Source organism: Lupinus angustifolius, chromosome LG14 (assembly GCF_001865875.1).
Source record: "Lupinus angustifolius cultivar Tanjil chromosome LG14, LupAngTanjil_v1.0, whole genome shotgun sequence".
Taxonomy (NCBI): Eukaryota; Viridiplantae; Streptophyta; class Magnoliopsida; order Fabales; family Fabaceae; genus Lupinus; species Lupinus angustifolius.
The window spans coordinates 13,286,189-13,303,479 of NC_032022.1; the positions used below are offsets into that span (position 1 = coordinate 13,286,189).

The 17,291-nt window shown below is 34.4% G+C and overlaps 3 protein-coding genes and 1 non-coding gene across 6 annotated transcripts; 2 read left to right on the forward strand and 2 right to left on the reverse strand.

The window, feature by feature from the left end:
- On the reverse strand, positions 2,410-5,541 carry LOC109326278 (RHOMBOID-like protein 8). Its single transcript, XM_019558982.1, has 5 exons — positions 5,131-5,541; positions 3,974-4,301; positions 3,624-3,895; positions 3,382-3,508; positions 2,410-2,876 (listed from the first exon to the last, which is right to left on the reverse strand). The coding sequence occupies exons 1-5, from the start codon at positions 5,439-5,441 to the stop codon at positions 2,754-2,756; spliced, it is 1,161 nt and encodes a 386-aa protein (XP_019414527.1). The 5' UTR covers positions 5,442-5,541; the 3' UTR covers positions 2,410-2,753.
- Positions 9,181-13,458, forward strand: LOC109326059 (phosphopantothenate--cysteine ligase 2-like). 3 transcript variants are annotated; one of them, XM_019558704.1, is made up of 10 exons: positions 9,181-9,270; positions 9,537-9,681; positions 9,761-9,884; positions 10,070-10,114; positions 10,215-10,300; positions 10,754-10,806; positions 10,951-11,010; positions 11,455-11,556; positions 12,315-12,434; positions 12,910-13,458. In XM_019558704.1, the coding sequence occupies exons 2-10, from the start codon at positions 9,546-9,548 to the stop codon at positions 13,153-13,155; spliced, it is 972 nt and encodes a 323-aa protein (XP_019414249.1). In that variant the 5' UTR covers positions 9,181-9,270; positions 9,537-9,545; the 3' UTR covers positions 13,156-13,458. The 3 variants fall into 3 exon arrangements, with proteins under 3 accessions (XP_019414249.1, XP_019414250.1, XP_019414251.1); XM_019558705.1 differs by having other exon boundaries at positions 9,203-9,283; XM_019558706.1 differs by lacking the exons at positions 9,181-9,270; positions 9,761-9,884 and having other exon boundaries at positions 9,665-9,681.
- Positions 12,159-12,232, reverse strand: TRNAI-UAU. Its single transcript has one exon. It is a non-coding gene; the product is annotated as a tRNA-Ile (tRNA).
- On the forward strand, positions 15,114-16,945 carry LOC109326982 (F-box protein SKIP2-like). Its single transcript, XM_019559941.1, has one exon. It carries the CDS (start codon positions 15,160-15,162, stop codon positions 16,759-16,761), a length of 1,602 nt encoding a protein of 533 aa, XP_019415486.1. The 5' UTR covers positions 15,114-15,159; the 3' UTR covers positions 16,762-16,945.

Sequence of the window (17,291 nt, forward strand, 5' to 3'; positions counted from 1 at the left end):
ATTTAGCTATATTATATAAGAATGTTGAAATTATACTATTTTAATATAAGCAATATTATTATATATGTGTAATATTAATATAAAAATATAATTTAATTATTAGAATTAGATGGGCCTAACTAAAAATAAGTCTATAAGCCCATTAAAATCTACACATGGTAGCCTATTTCATGAACATATAATATAATAGGTCTTTAAACAGGCTAACAGACCAGGCCAGGCTTTTAAACAAGCCAGGCCTAGGTTTTGAAATTTTTTTTAAACAGACTAACAGGCCAGGCCCAGGCTCCTATGTGCTATATAGGCTGAGCTGGCAAAGCCTGACCTGACCTGTTTCCACCCTTAGCTTTAGGTTTTGGTTTGACTTGATTCTCTTCATTTTAGTGTAGTTCTTATTATCAAATTCAAGCTGAGACTTACAAGTGTTCTGATTAGGATTGATTGGGAAACACTTTAAACTCTTGTGCCAAGAAAAGGAAAACGAAACTATCTTAACAGAGAAGACACAATTACTAATACATTCTTGTTTCCCTTCATGTGTTGTAGCAATTTGTGTAAAGTCAGACGCTTGGAGAATTGACCTTGTACAAATTAATTGTGCTGGGTTTATTCAAATGTGAAGTCCCACATTGGATATGCAGAGAGAAGTGAAAGACTTTATAAGTAGGAAAGACCCATGAAATTAATATCTTAAGGATTTTGGTTCAAGATGTGGTGTCTCACTTGTGACTTTTCATTCTTCCCACACCCATGGAACTACTTCCTTTACTTTTTTTGGTTCAACTAGGGAGTAGGGAAGCAAATACTCACCCACTTCAGGTTTCCCTCCACTGTTGTTATTTGTGATCTTTGAGTCCCTTTCCTCCTCCCCAGAAAAGGGGGAGCTTCCATAATCATATAGATTTTTAGGAAAGCTAATGAAATCAACTTAGCACTTATAGTAATGCAAGGAGTGCTAGTGCTCCTAGACTTTATAAATAGACAAGGATTCCTCTAATACTGATAAAGTGAGAAATTTAATTTTTCTTAAATATCTATTTTGAAAAGGAGTAAAAATCTAGAGCATTAAATTTTTTTTTTGTCACGTGTCCTAATTTTAACTATGTACTGCCCGCCCCTTCCAATAACGGAGAGGAGCCACACTCTTATAAATGGGGCATCTTAAAAAGGCTTTTTATGGGGGCAGGCAGGGGTGTTGGAACTGCCCCTTTTCATGATTGTGATATTGATCAAAGTGAATTTACCTTCTTCAGCTTATAATAATAAGTATTTCAACCCTTTACCACATGTGACAGGGTGATAAGAAGATGCCACATGTCTCCAAAACTAATAGTTACCACCGAATGGTGTTGGGTGCATGAGGCTTATTATGCCTTGTGGAGATGCTGTTGTTTATACTACAGTTTTATTTTGATAAGGAGTGTCCCAACCATTCTTGGACCACCAATCTTCTATATAATATTGCTTTTTATACGTGCCTGAAAATATTGACCCTTTTTTTCTGTTCAGGATTCAGGACGATTGCTTTAAGATAACTGTCCCAGGCCCAGTGATGGCCCAAAATCATGTTACTTTAGACCCATCAAAGTTGTTTATTTGGGGACTTGAATTCCACTTAAAATTTGATGAATCAGTTGACATAGCAACAACCAGCTGTTCCAGCACATAGATATAAAGTATGTATTAAGTGGGTAAAGAGTAAAGACTGCTACCACCATATAATGCACAGTACAAGTATTTGGGGATATTAATGCTCTTCATTAGAGGTACACTGGTCCCTTCTGTATATTATGTGTATTTTCTTAGCCGACAGTACCATTGACCAATAAAAAATGCTAAACTTTTCAGCCAAGGTCTGATTTTAAATTTAAAAAAAAATAAAAAGTGGAGCCCTGCAGGCTGCAATTGTTTTCAATTCCAGAATTTAAAACTGAAAAAATATATTATATCTTGCTTTTTAAGTTGCCATCTGCTTGGTTGGTTTGGCTAAGAGTACTATGTACAAACCTCCTCCATTGACTTAATGGATCTACAACAATCTCGTCATGCTTTGCACTTTTATGTGCATAAATTTTAAACTCAATGCAAATCCTAGTAGGTCATACCCTATGAATTGCAAGTCTTCAATGCACTCATTTACAGCAGTGTGATTTGATGGCCTTTAACTGTAAAAGGCTGCGACTGCTGGTGCATAACTGTATATAGTTATATACTCAACAGCCACCCTTGAATATAATTATGTAGTGATGGCAGAAGGTAGATACTGAAGTTTGAAAACAGAAGGAGCCACAATTCAGAGCAAGAAAAGTGGTTCCAACTGTCATAGCTATTCCTCTAAGTTTAAAAATAGGATGAAAATAAAATGACAGTTTGGCTTCAATATAAAAAGAGAGAAAAAACAAGTCATTAGAAGTGAAATCGTTGCTTATCTAGTTATTAAAAGGGTACCAAGGAAATGAAAGTCTCCCTTATTTTTACACAATTTCAATTTTCTACAACCATGAAAAGGATTCATTTGGCTCAAGAACTTGAAATGCTACACCCTAGTGGGTATTAAGTATTTACTCTCTAATACAAGCTCCATAAACTCTTGCATCAAATTGAGTCAGGTCAGTTTTCTCGAGCTATGAGTTAAGCTCCTATTAGACTATATTCAGATAGGGAATATAACTAGCTGGTAAGATATGAAGCTATCTTCACCTATCCAGCATTTCCAGTTATTTGGGGCAAAAGTATTATTGAAACAACTTGCCTCAGAAGCATATTAGATTGCACAAATCATTAACCCTTGCCACAGAGATGTTGGTGAAAGGAAAGATCCTGAAGTTTCCATTATCCATGCAGGTCATTGTCATGTGTTCATTGCTCACCATTGTCTGCAGTTGTAAGATATAATTAACATTAGCATAACGTATTAACTTTCAGAAATTAACAAAACTTAATATAGTGCATGCCTGTTGATTTTAATATGTATAATGAGGCACTGATAAATATTTATTTCTCCAATACAAGAATACTCTTTTAAGTCTCTTATCCTCAGGCCAACACATTTGGAAGGGTACCTAAACTATCTAGTTACACCAATCCAGGTAAACAAGTTGAAAAGAAAATTAATTGCCGATAAAAAAAAATGTTGAAAAGAAAATTTTCAAGTGATCGCATCTATGTTGGCAATGACATTCCATTTTTTTGTAATTCTTAAGTTCTTTTATAAACAATTTGACAAACAAAGCCAAACTTATCATGGAATTACGTTTGTTAAGAGTTCATAATTGAGTTAGGTACACTTTCCATCCTAATTTTCAGAAGAAAATTCATCTTTGTGATAGATACTTGGTTAGGTATTTTTAGTTTGGGAAATGCTAACAGGAAGTTGTATACCTCACAAATGGTTTCTCTGTGTTTGCAGTGCCAGCTTTTGGAAGGGATACAGTCAATATAAGGACACCATGTGCAGTAACTGTTGATGTTGATTCCATGAAGAACTGCCACAAGAAAACCAGCCAACCTGAAAACAGAAGAAGCCTCTCAACTAAAGATTTGACACATGCCAAAAAGCACTAGTGACCAAAGAGAGCAAATTAAATTGAATAAAACAAAGCAAGCAGAAATAGACAGCATACATTAAGCTGAAGAGGAAAAGAGAAACAATCCTTAGAACTGGTCTGTCCAGCTTTTGCTTCAACTTTAACTTGATGTAATTTTTGACCCCATAATCAATGAGACCTCCTTTACTTGGAGCTACTTGTGGGAGCTGAGGGCTCAATATAAGAACAGATCCGAGGAGGAATCCTGACATAAATCCTCCAATGCTTGAAAAATTATCCACATAAGGCAGAAAACCAAGGATGAAATTGCATACAAAGATAAGGACTAATGATACTATTTCTGAAACCTGCATTCAACAAAAACAAAATTTAATTAATACTCAAGCAGAGCAATGAGAGAAGACAATGAGGGGAACAAGAAGCACCTTATTGTTACGAAATTCCCGGTTCCAAATAAGTTCAGCAAGTAATGTTCCCAGTAATCCATATAAAGCACCAGAAGAACCAACGGCAGGGGTGCTTTGGACAAAAAGAGCAGCCACCAAGGCACCCATAAAAGCAGACAGTGTATAGATTATACCAATCCTTAGTGATCCAAACTCCTGCTCTAGGTGAATTCCCACATAGATGACACTGCAGAGATTGATGAGCAGGTGGAAGAGTCCAGCATGCAAAAATGGGAATGTGAAAAGACGCCAGGTTTGATGATACTTTGTTAAAAATGCCCGTCGAAGAGCTCCCATTTCTTCTAACCTGCACTAGCTATGGCAGGTTAATTTGTCATCCTTAATCAAATGGAACCCAATTTATTTTCCTTTACTGAAACAAAATTACCTTGAATCCCAAATAGATTATGGTCAGTTAGTTTTAAGTTTTTTTTACCAATAAATGATCATATTGATAAATAAAAAGTTGCTTCTGATACACTTGTACATTTGTTAGGCATATATAAACATACACTTGTAAAGGAGCTGGGAGAAGGTTAAAAAATCGAAGTTCAACTAAGCTATCTTTCTCAGCTTCTCAAAAAAGTTACACTTTCAAAAATCAGCTTTGTAATATCACTGTTTTTAACCTAAACAAAGCGGACCTAAAATTCATACCTTTAAACTACAGGAAAAGCAAATTCCATTTTATTATTGTTAGTGATGTATGCTACCGAATTATTTAAAACCTTAACTTCGAATGTTACTTAACCAAATAACAGTGGAACCCTAAATTGTAGAATCAAGAAAAAACTTCAGAGGAAACCGAAATGCGATGACATTGAAAGATTAAATATGCTGAATACTAGTCCAGAAGCTGGGAAAACTGAAATTAACTAAACTATCTTTCTCAGTTCTCAAAAAATCATTTTTTTCCAAAATCACTATTATAAAGCCTAAACACACCGTTCGTAAAATTCATATGTTCTAAACTACAATTATCAACAAAAAAAAACAAAATGAATTTTGTTATTTCTTATGATGTAAGCCTCTGAATTAATTAAAATCTCGCCTTCGAATGTGACTTAAAAACGAAAATGCTATAGCATTGAAAGATAAAATCTGATGAATTAAGAGATTGAAAAGAAAGGAATTACTTGGACTGAGAAGGACCTAACAGGGGATTCTCATGGAGAGGCTGAAACGAGAGTTTTCCGAGAAATGAGAAAGCGCAATCGCCATGAGAGTTGGTCCAGCAATCGTTAACAAGCATCGTGGCTATGAACACTCCAATTTGGATAATCACAAACACTGACACCACCCACGTATCACTGCGGCGGCGCGGCCGTGGTGTTCCGGATTTGCGCGCGGTGGTTTTAAGAGCTTGTGGAAATTCCGGTGGGAGTTTGGGTGGTGAGAACTTCATGTTGATGAATTCGGAATTTTCTGCAGCCATTGGATTCTCCATTTTCCCGGGAAATTCAAGATTTTGTTTTTGAGAGAAGAAAAACGGTTTAGTTCGTTGAGTTTGGCGGGAAAAACTAATCCATTTTGTTATGAGGATGAAACTAATAACTACAATTCTTCAAATTTTAATATAGTTTCCTTTTCTGTTTTCTCCCATCTATTGAATTCTCTATTTTCCTAGCCCCTTACTATTAACATTGTAATCATATATATATATATATATATATATATATAGGTTTATGGGTATAAAACTCTTTTAATTCTTGGGAGTTATATTTAGTGGGAGACATACAGCGAAAAAGATTAGTTTTTTTTATCACAGAGTGAAGTGATGTACTTTTGTTAGTACCAAAAAAACCAATATAAATATATTTATATAATCATTATATCATCTACCATTATACCATTATAAGTAATGATAATTAAATACAAATAGTTGATGATGTAATAATAATATATAAAACTTATATATTTTTTTGGTTTCCCACGTATATCCTTGCACTAGAAGCAATTCTGTTCGAGCCGGGAACATCTACAGGTACGTGGGGCTAACTCTCCCAACGGACATTTTTTCCATTCACATGACTCGAACTCGAGACCTTGCTCAAGGGAAATTAAACATGTAACACTTGAACCAACATCTGTACGTTATAAAACTTATATATGTACTTGCATCTTGTTTTTCTCTATTATTAAACAAGTTAGGTTCAAAAGGATAAAAACAACCAATTTTCAAAATTAACCACACATATTGGAAGGAAGATAAAGGAACTCTAATATCATAATCTAATATGAAAATCAGCAAATATGTTACTTTCTTAACCAAATCTTTTAACATTGCCATCCATTTATCTATTTGGATACATCAATAATTAATGGGCATTTGAGCTTTCATTCACATACACCAAAATTTCCGAATATGAAATGATTTTCGCTCTTAAATTTATTTATTGAGAATGCAATATTATGATAGTATATATATATATTAATAGTAACATTATCTAACAAATTATGGATGAGCAAAATTTGGCTCGAGTGTCTTAAGTTCATTTTTACTTGATTGAATTTAGGAAAATTAATTTGTTGTGCTTTTGGAACAAGTTTGATTTATGTTTATTAACTCGTCTTGATGACAATTATTCTTTTTAAAAAATGTTTATTTTTCTTACAATTATATTCAAGTAATAAAAACAATGGACTTAAACCTCTAACCTTTTGCAATATAAATTAATTGATGTCGTTTATATTGGAATATATTTTAAATTTTTGCTATAGTTTTAGTTTCATTAGTTATATATTTTAGTTGTGCATAATGTTCACATTTATATACAATTATATTGCCATTTCCAATGGATTTAATTTCAGTTATGTTTAAGTATGAATCCACATAAGTGATCCTATCAAACTATCAAAAGGACTTTAGCTTAAAATAAACTCTCATACATTCACCAATATACAATATTATAGATTATTTTGTTGGAGATCTTTATACATGAGTTACAATATTTCTCTATGAGTTAAGTGAAAGAAGTATATAAGTGAGTTCGATACCACATCTTGACTCAAAACCTTAAGGCATTAGGTCTATAGGTCCATCCACTTATATGCTCTTTAACTCATACATTTTTGCCCAATTGGGACTTCTTCATTCACACTTGCAATACCAACATCTCCCCCTCAAATGTGAATTCCCTTTCGAGTATTGGATACACTAGAGCTCAGCTGTCTATTTACTTACACTGTCGTTGGCTTATCCTTTCATCAACGGAATACGCCGCCTTGACCTCTCATCAGGAAGACTTTCGACACAAGGATCCCTCATGGATCTACTGACCACTTGTCGCTTCAATACTCTGTTGAGCCATCGAACCATTCTGCTACAACTTGTTGGGAGATTTTATCCATGGGTTACAACATTCCTTCATGGGCTAAGTGAAAAAAACATATAAGTGAGTTTGACACCACATCTTGATCCAAAACCTTAAGGCATTAGGTCTATTAGTCCATCCACTTATATGCTCTTTAACTCATTCATTTTTGTCCAATGTGGGACTTCTTCATTCACACTTAGAATATCTCAACATATTTGTTTAACATGTTCCAATTAGGTGTAACGGTGTTCCATGTCGTTCAACTGAGTATTCTTTGTTGACCAAGATGGTAATGTCCAGACACCTTGCCATAAGCCGACCACTAGGCCAGGTTAGGGACCACCATTTCGACATCCCACCTGACATACTGTCAATGATGAATTGTTATGCCACCTGCATATTCTACCTAACCTCCTACCAGTATGACAAGGACATACTTGCGGTATAATTGTGAGACCTGCCACAAACTATAAGTCAATTACACATAGAGGACGATCCTGTTAAATCTGTCTGACATGGATAAAGTAGCCCTCAATAAGGCCAAATGGTGGACCACGTCAACAATACACACCAAAAGCTACATTATGCATCCTACCACTATAAATAGGGGAATCCCCCACAATGAAGAATTAATTCATTCTTCATTATTGCTATTGCTCTCTAACCTTGACTCTATTATCTCTTGTCAATCTCATATTAACTTGATTATCAGAGAACCTTCTCAGGTACCTCTACCAACGAGTCCAAGTTCAAGCCAAACACCTTGGAGATCCCTTACTTGATCTTTTAAATCGGCTCACCCGACTCCTCCAAGAAGACTTCTTACTCGACCCTCATATCCAACCTATCAAACTTATAATACAAAAGAACAAAATGGTAGTCCTTTTGACGTCTATGACAACATTTTTATTGAAATTACACATAACAAATGATTATTTAATTTACTTAATTTTTAAAAGATATGTGTAATATTATAATTTTAACTTCATACACCCCCTTATAAAGTTAATGATTTTATTAATTATAATTATCAATGACTAAAGAAAAAACAACCAGTGCTACTTTAGAAAGGTATGAATTACCTTAGAAGCTTAATACCAAAGTTTTCAAACTCAACAACTAGTATAAAGAATTTATCCAAAAATTATAAATTGAATATTTTGTGGAAGTTGTCTAAATTGCCACACAATCTATTTCCCCATTACAATTTGTCATTATAAAGATCCTAGAGTAGAGAAAAATATGATGTTGCACAATTGAGGTGCCTCAAAAAGTACACTAATAACACATTTAATCAATTTCTTTTGCTAAATTTTTATTCATAAACTTATAATATAGTTAATTTTGATAAAACCTTGGATTAGAATCTACCATATTATATATGAAAAAATATATACAATAATAATGTAATTTTTTTATATCTTCTATAATTTATATTTAATTATTATTAAATATATATGCTATAATTCATATTTAATTGAATGATTTATGTTGCAAATTCTGAGGCCGACGTGTGATTACCTCATGATTGTAATCGGTGCGTTTCATATACGCAATCTCTATAAACCTAACCTAAACCAATTGCCACCTAGAAGCTCCTCCTGTTTTTTGGGTGAGCACTTTGTTTTTAACTTTTAATTTATATATCTAACTTTTAATATTGAATTCATGATATATAGTTTAATATTTATATTCGTACGAGTAAAAATTTATACATAATACATTACTAATTTGAATTCGTTTTCTTGGAGAGTAAATAATAAAATATTGACATATTAGCCTAAGTGGTTCGATAAGGCCGAGTGTTATCCAAATGCGACCTAAGGGCTGCCATTAATTCATCTGCAAATGTCAGTTTAATCTGCTGGACTAGGAACCAATCCATTCTTAGTCCATTAATTACCCTTTCCTTCCTTATATTTCATTTTTCATTCATCTTCTCCATTTTTTACTCCTAAGGTTCATATTTCAGGTTTTGCATTCCCTGCTCATTTTTCTAATTTTCTGAGCAACCCGTGTTGTTGGTTCCGGAATATGTGTCTGTTTGTGAGTTGAGTTTTTTTAATAGGAGCTGAAATGAAATGCTCAGCTGAAATACAGTTGTGATGACTCGAAAACCTTATATTTTTTTTCTTTTTTTTTCATTTCTTTCCCTTCCAAAACTCAACTTGCAAACAAAATTAAGTAGTGTCAACCCTGTTATTGATGTTGTATTGTCAACTTAGGTCATTTTGATGGATGCAACAAATGGATCCCAACCTCTTGAACCACAAGCCAAAGCATTTTTTGACTCAGCTCCTCCATTGCAGAATACTCATCAAATAACTCAAAATTTGGTTCAATTCATTCAACACAATTCTTCACAATCAGGTATGTTCCCATTCTACAATGCATATTTTGTTTAGTGATATTTCCCTTTATACTCTGTGGTTGATTTTGGTACCTTCAGAAAATGGAGACTCTAAGAGAATTGTTTGTGTAACATCTGGTGGTACCACTGCTCCATTGGAACAAAGGTGTGTCCGCTATGTTGATAATTTCAGTTCAGGTCATAGAGGAGCCACATCCACAGAGTATGTTGAACTTTACCTTGTTATTGTTGAAGAATTGTTCTAAATCTTTTCTGTTAATCCGGTTGAACATGATTTATGATAGAATATTATGGTGACGTTCCATTCATGTAGCCGACCCCGCTATTAGGTGGGATAAAGGTTCGGTTGTTGTTGTTGACGAGAATATGTTGCTGGTTATGTTGCAGGTATTTTCTTAAGGCGGGATATGCTGTTATCTTTCTGTACCGTAGGTGAGATTCTGGTCCTGAAATTTTACTTTGTTCTATGTTTTATTATGTGTTCGCTTGGTTTCTTTTTGGGTTTTGCTGATTCCTATAACTATTGATGTAGGGGAAGTTTTCAGCCATTTTGCAGATCCCTTCCCGATGATCCTTTACTTGAATGCTTCGAGCCCACTGACGAGTTAAACATTCAAGGTTTTTGGTTTCCATTTTGTTCTCTTCTTGCATTATTAACAGATAATTAAATCAATGATTCAATGCCACTATCAATTTTTCACATTAGAGATAACTTTTACAATGCAATTGATACCCTGATAGACTGACGTACTCGTAATTGTATCAATGGTGTTAAACTGTTAATTGTACAACAACAACAACCAAAGCCTTTTCCTACTAGGTGGGATCAGGTGTATGATATTAATTGTCTCATGGTCAATTTTTGTAGATGATTCTTACTCTTTTTATGATTCATAAAATTTCATCATAAATGTGCTTTTTATTTTCTTGTCCTAGGATGAAGGCTACTCAATGAATTATACTAAATTGGCAACTTTCTGCCATTTTAGTATGGCTAATTTTTTTTATATTGCTATGTTTTACAAAAAACTGGATTGTCTGAGTTTATCTGATTTATGTTATTTGTTTCAGTTCGTGAGGATTATTCTGAAGCTGTGAAGAGGGCTATCGTAGATCATCATGCTGTATGATTTTAGAGTGTATTTTGTGTTGTACATGTATCTTTTGTTTTTTATCCCGTGATTTAATTTATTCTCTCTTAATTAATGGTAAACTCTAAATTAGTTGGATATATTTGTTGCCTCATTGGGATTTTCATTGTACCGCAGGCAGTGACTGGAGGGCTCTTGTTAAAACTACCTTTCAACACCATATTTGAGTATCTTCAGGTTTGCTTTATTTCATGTTTGTAAATTGAGAGTACCCATTTGATGCAACAAATAATGAAACTATTATATGCTGTAACTCTCATCCTCCGTCTGCCTGGGTGCGTACTAAAAAAATCAAGGAAAATGTTTATACCACACCTTGTTTTTAGGTGTAGGGAAGGGAGATATAGGAAGAGTCGGGAGAATGTGACAGACTGACAGGATAGGAAGTGAGAGATATAAAGAAAGGTGAAGTGTAAAAAATGGTGTTGGGGAAAAAGGTGCGGAGATACCACTACTAAAAAATAAACCATGCAGATGGACTATGTCTTTTGATCTTCATGTGTTCGTCAGATTGCCACATAGTTCAACTTCATGTTTTATTTTAATTTAATTATAGATCTTCAATCAGTAGATATGATGATGCAAATTAGTCCCTGTTAATTGTCTTTTTTGATTTTGCAGATGTTGCAACTGGTGGCAACCTCAATGAGATGTCTTGGCCCATGCGCAATGTTCTACCTTGCTGCTGCTGTATCTGACTTTTATGTTCCTTGGAAGGACATGGTATGAAATTATGTTAGCTCTTTATTCCATGGAAGTTTTAGTATTGACCCTAATATTGGTCAATAAATTTTTAGTTGGTTAAAGTGAACGAAATTTATCATTCCAAGAATAATCTTGCACTGCTTCTTGCATCAAAGATAAATCTGTGCTTGATTTAGGCATTCTTTGGAGAATTTGTCCACGGCTTCATTTATAATTTGTAAACATAGGAAATGGCACACACCTACTTAACTACTGTTTCTTCTGTTTCAATATGTCATGGAATTTATGAGTGGTGATGCCTTGTAGAGGGGTAGTGTGACTTGAACTGTTTCTTGAACTGTAGCTTGCAATACCCTAGAACTGGGAGGATATGCCTTAAACTATTATAGATGGTAACCCGTATTCATCTACCATATGTCGGTGATACTTTGAAAAATAACCTGGTTTAGACTGATAAAGTACAGCAGAGAAGTCAAGATGTTCAGACATACATTTATGGAAAAATCAAAATTGTTTAGCATGGTCGATCATTACCATAAAAGTTGCACTATATCATTGTACAACAACAACCAAACTTTTGTCGCACTAGTCGGGGTCGACAAAATGAAAATAATTTAATATGGTCCCGGCGGGGCTCGAACCCGCGACCTTCGGCTCATAAGACCAACGCTCTAACCAACTGAGCTACGGGACCCTTGCTGTACTATATCATTGTCTTTCAATCATAACATTTACTTATCTTGGTTATGTGAACTTGTTATATGTTAATCCTGCAGGTAGAGCACAAAATACAGTCAGGATCTCATCTTTTGGACGTGCAATTAGTTCAAGTGCCAAAAATGCTGGCAATGCTTAGGAAAGATTGGGCTCCCTTGGCTTTCTGTGTATCATTCAAGGTATTGATAGTATTTTAAAAAAATCTACGTAAACCTATATCATTTTCACAAATACTAGGTGCAATCATTACTGAATTTGGTAGTAAAATGACTTGTTATGAGAAGTCAAGTGTTTTGCTCAAAGAACATGCACTACAATGAGTTTAATTTAACTTTCCATGTGAGGACACCTTGCATATCAGCAAGCGCCCTTTCTGCGGATATAGAAGATTAGACTATCGTAATTTATACTATTTTTCTATATGAACTGCATTATCTATGCTTTCTACTAAGCATATGTAGAAATGAAAATGAACTGTTTAAGGTTTGAAGTTACATCCCTTGTGGCAGTAACCAAATCCTGCCACATAATAATCAAGTATTCAAGTTAATGAGGTTATTTTTCTATTTGTCAACAATAGATTTCCAAACATAGAAAAGTAATGGCATATAAGTTACCTTCTTCTAATATGTACCATTCCTCCTTGATTGACAGTTAGAGACAGATTCGAACATTCTTCTAAATAAGGCCGCTACAGCTCTTGAGAAGTACAAGATGCATGCAGTTGTTGCAAATGAACTCACAACTCGCAAGGAGCAAGTTGTCGTTGTCACTCGTGCTGAGAACATTATTGTTCAGCGCGATAACAGTCATTCTGGTAACGATGTGGAGAATCCCCTGATCAAACTTCTTTCGGCAAGACATGCTGCATACATTAAGGATTCTGGTAGTGGTAAATGAGTCTAGGGAATCACTTTGGCTTTGTTGCAATTCCTGGGCACCACAACTTTTGTTGCATGCAATAAATCTCAGACAATGAATAAAAAGAAGAGTAGACAATATAGAATTCTAGGCCAAAAAGAAAAGAAATGTAGTATTAGAGAACCTTCAGAGACTTTTGCTATGTACAAAGCATAAACTTTGCATTACATTTTTGTGATCCTTGTTATTGCTAATTGGGCTCCCAGCTTTGTCAAATTAATTGACTAAGTTGAAGTTAAGATGGTGTGCCATGAAACCATTGATTCAAATAATTTGTTTTAATGGAATTGGTGTTAAGATAAACTGATTCCATTTAGTACAATTAAAGGGGTTTTGTAATGTTTTATTCTTAAATCTACCACTCTTTGTTGCTAGTAATTTTTTTACCCCTTTGAATAGAGCTGCACCAAAATATTTCTGCAGAAGAACTATCCAAGTATTCATATCAAATTTGTTTATACAATAAATAAGGCGAAATATTTATTGGTATAAAAAATGTATTGCTTATTTCGTGAATCATATAAAATACAAATTTCATTTTCTTTACTTCTAAAATAATGGTTAACAAAATTGAAGAAGAATTGTGTAGTTTACATTTAAAAAATGATAACCAATACCAGAATTCCTAATCTTCTTTTGTAGTTGTTGTGAATCAATGATTCAAGGTGACATTGCTCTAGATGTAGTTCAATCGATAGATTCATAAAATATAAAATATGAGTTTAAAATCTGATAATTGAATAGTTTTCCTGTTCCCTCTCCATCATATAACTTTGTCTAAATAAAATATATTCTAATATATAGCAATTAAAAATTGCCGTAAAAAAGAATCTAGTCAATATATTGAAATACGGCAAATTTTATATTTCAATGCAAAGTTTATTGTTGTTTTATTATAACAACAGTACAATAAAAAGGTATTAACAACTTTCTTAAAATATTATTTGTGAAAGATATCATTTTGTTTTTAACATATTATAAGAGATAGTAATATAGTCTTTTAAACAAACATTTTATGACTATTAGTAGGGATGATAATCGGTTAAATTTTATATCCATATCTACACCTATTCATAAGTATGTGTACCAATAATATATAATAATAAATTTAACACTAAAGTTTATTACGAAATAATCATAAAATAAATAATATATACTAAATTAATAAAAAATATGAATATATTGAACATATTAAATTAAAAAATAGATTCAGAAATATGTGAATATCCTTTTTGTGAACATTTATACGGGTGCTAATAAATCATATGTTTTTGTGATTCTTGACTATTAGAGAAACTAGACCTTTATAAATATTTTTGTGTGTAGCATAACTAATTATATGCGACTATCATAATGATTTACTCTTTATATTCCTATAAATAATTGAATACACAATAAAAAATTGTTATAAAACAAAAGTAACTTGGTCAAAAGACAATATTAATAAACTACATTCAATTGAATCTAATTATGTTATTATCTCCCTTAAAGGGATATATTAATGAATTTTCCATAAATTCATCTAAAAATAATATATTTAGAAAATAAATGTGCTTTAAGAAGAAGAAATAATCTTCATCAACAAATTTTTTGGTACTATATCCTTATTCTTTTTGGAAAGAAACTAATCATTTTAAGAATACATAGTTACTCCTCTCAACAAGTGTCAGTCTTATGAATCAATACATATAAATAATATATCTAGAAAATAAATGTGTTTCAAGAAAAAAATCTATTCTTGTTATCATCTGTTGTTATTTTAAAAATCAAATTGTACAAAAACAATGAGTCACAATTTTCAACCTTCAACGGTGGATGAACCTTTGACTATGGCGCACGAAACAATACGGTAACCTCGTCTTCAGTGTTTGCTGCCACGACACGCGTTTCACCCTCTTACCACTTTATTAATAAATACTCTCTCTTCCACTTTCATTCTTCATTTCATTTCATACCCACTAACCCATATTCCTCTTTTTTCTAATGGGTCAATCACCCTCCACCGCTATTCCTTCGCCGGAACCCTATCGCCGGCAACTTTCTTTCTCTTCCGACGACGATTATTCCACCGCTGGAGGACCCCATGATTACACTTCCGACATCCCCGACGAATGTCTTGCCATGATTTTCCATTTACTAACCTCCGTTGACCGGAAACGCTGCTCCGTCGTTTCCAAACGGTGGTTACGCGTTGACGGCGAAAGCCGTTACCGTCTCTCGCTTCAAGCGAAAGGTGAACTCATAAACCGCGTTCCTTCTATTTTTACTCGGTTCCACTCGGTTACGAAGCTTGCGTTACGTTGCGACAGAAGATCCACGAGCATAAACGACGACGCTTTGATCCTAATCTCGCTCTGGTGCCGTAACCTCACGCGCCTCAAGCTTCGCGGTTGTAGAGAGATCACGGAGGCTGGAATGGTAGGTTTAGCGAACAATTGTAAGAATCTGAAGAAACTCTCTTGCGGTTCTTGCATTTTTGGGGCGAAAGGTGTTTACGCGTTGATCGAACATTGCAATTCCCTCGAAGAGCTTTCCATTATAAGGCTTCGCGGCGTTGATGATGACATCAGCACCGGAATTGTAGATAACGGTGTTGTTTCGGTTCCCTCTTCGTTGAAATCGATTTGCCTGAAGGAGCTTGTTAATGGAAGAAGCTTTGAGCCACTTATAATTGGCGCGAAGAAGCTTCGTAGTTTGAAGTTGATTCGGTGTTTGGGGGATTGGGATATGATGCTTGAAGATATGGGGAAATTGAACCCTGGATTGGTTGAGATTCATCTTGAGAAGGTTCAGGTTAGTGACTTAGGCCTTAGAGGGATATCTAAGTGTTTGAAATTGGAGACTCTGCATGTTGTGAAAACTCCTGAATGCTCGGATTTAGGGATTATTGATGTCGCCGAAAAGTGCACGATGTTGAAGAAGCTTCACATTGATGGGTGGAGGACTAATAGGATTGGCAATGATGCGTTGATCGCGGTCGCAAGAAATTGTCCTAATTTGTTAGAGCTTGTGCTGATTGCTATGTTTCCAACCGGTCTAGGGTTAGAGGCGGTTGTTTCTAATTGTCGAAATTTGGAAAGGTTGGCTCTTTGTGGGATTGGAACAGTTGGTGATGCTGAGATTGAGTACATTGCTACGAAATCTCTGGCGCTCAAGAAGATTTGTATTAAAGGTTGCCCTGTGTCTAATTCTGGGATTGTAGCTTTTGGTTTTGGTTGTCCCAATTTGGTTAAGCTTAAGGTTAGGAAATGCAGTAAAGTTAGCCGCGAAGTTGTGGAGTGGCTGCGCAAAAAGAGGGGTCCTTTCGGGTTTAATTTTGATTTCAGTGAAGTTGAAAGTGAAGCTTTGGATGGAAGTGGTAGTGATGGTGGCGGAGTTGAAGAAAGTACAACAGTGTTTCCTCATCCAATAGTTGCCCAAGTAACAACCTTGGCTGATGATACTGCAGCATCAAGTAGTAACAACAATAACAACCGGTTTTCAATGTTGAGGACAAAATTTGGATTTTTAGCTAGTTGGAATGTTGTGCCCTGTGCTTTTAGAAGATGGTCAAATAATGATAATATCTCCGGTGACAGCTTTTGATAATCTTGAGTAAGATTAAGAACGACGATGATACATTCTTTACCATTTTCATGATATGTTAGACGAGCCTTCGTGTGTTCAATTCCATGTTCCTTGAAGTGTTAGCTCACTGATTTTTTTCCGGTATGGATTGCTAGTTGCAGTAGTTATCATGTTAACTACATCTGTAGCTAATTTACTTTCATTGTTTAAACACATAATATCAGTGGATTGTGTATATTGCTATGCCGCATTTTTCTGTTTGCTGTTTTGGGATCGAAGTTGCACGGTGGATATCAGTGGATAGTTTAGCATGACTGTTTAAACACATAATACTCACTACATATTCAAGAGAGGAAGAGAATGGCACTGCAAAACTTTCATTCATTTCAATTGTTTCATACTATTACTGTTAGATGATCATTTAGGTTAATTAGGTTTCTGTTTTCTGTTACTGAAGGCTGTATGCTTGACATGTTCTACATATGTATCATATCAAACTATTCTACAGATCAATTCAATTTCACAATTTTAATAATCATCGCAATACA

Bases quoted from the DNA above. Each gene is read 5' to 3' on its own strand.
- LOC109326059 (XM_019558704.1), top strand. From the start codon at position 9,546: ATGGATGCAACAAATGGATCCCAACCTCTTGAACCACAAGCCAAAGCA. The intron at 9,682-9,760 runs GTATGTTCCCAT...TGGTACCTTCAG, and splicing joins ACACAATTCTTCACAATCAG to AAAATGGAGACTCTAAGAGA. The intron at 12,435-12,909 runs GTATTGATAGTA...CTTGATTGACAG, and splicing joins CTTTCTGTGTATCATTCAAG to TTAGAGACAGATTCGAACAT.
- LOC109326982 (XM_019559941.1), top strand. From the start codon at position 15,160: ATGGGTCAATCACCCTCCACCGCTATTCCTTCGCCGGAACCCTATCGC.
- LOC109326278 (XM_019558982.1), bottom strand. From the start codon at position 5,441: ATGGAGAATCCAATGGCTGCAGAAAATTCCGAATTCATCAACATGAAG. The intron at 3,896-3,973 runs GTGCTTCTTGTT...TGTTGAATGCAG, and splicing joins GGGAATTTCGTAACAATAAG to GTTTCAGAAATAGTATCATT. The intron at 3,509-3,623 runs GTATGCTGTCTA...TTCTGTTTTCAG, and splicing joins CTTTTCCTCTTCAGCTTAAT to GTTGGCTGGTTTTCTTGTGG.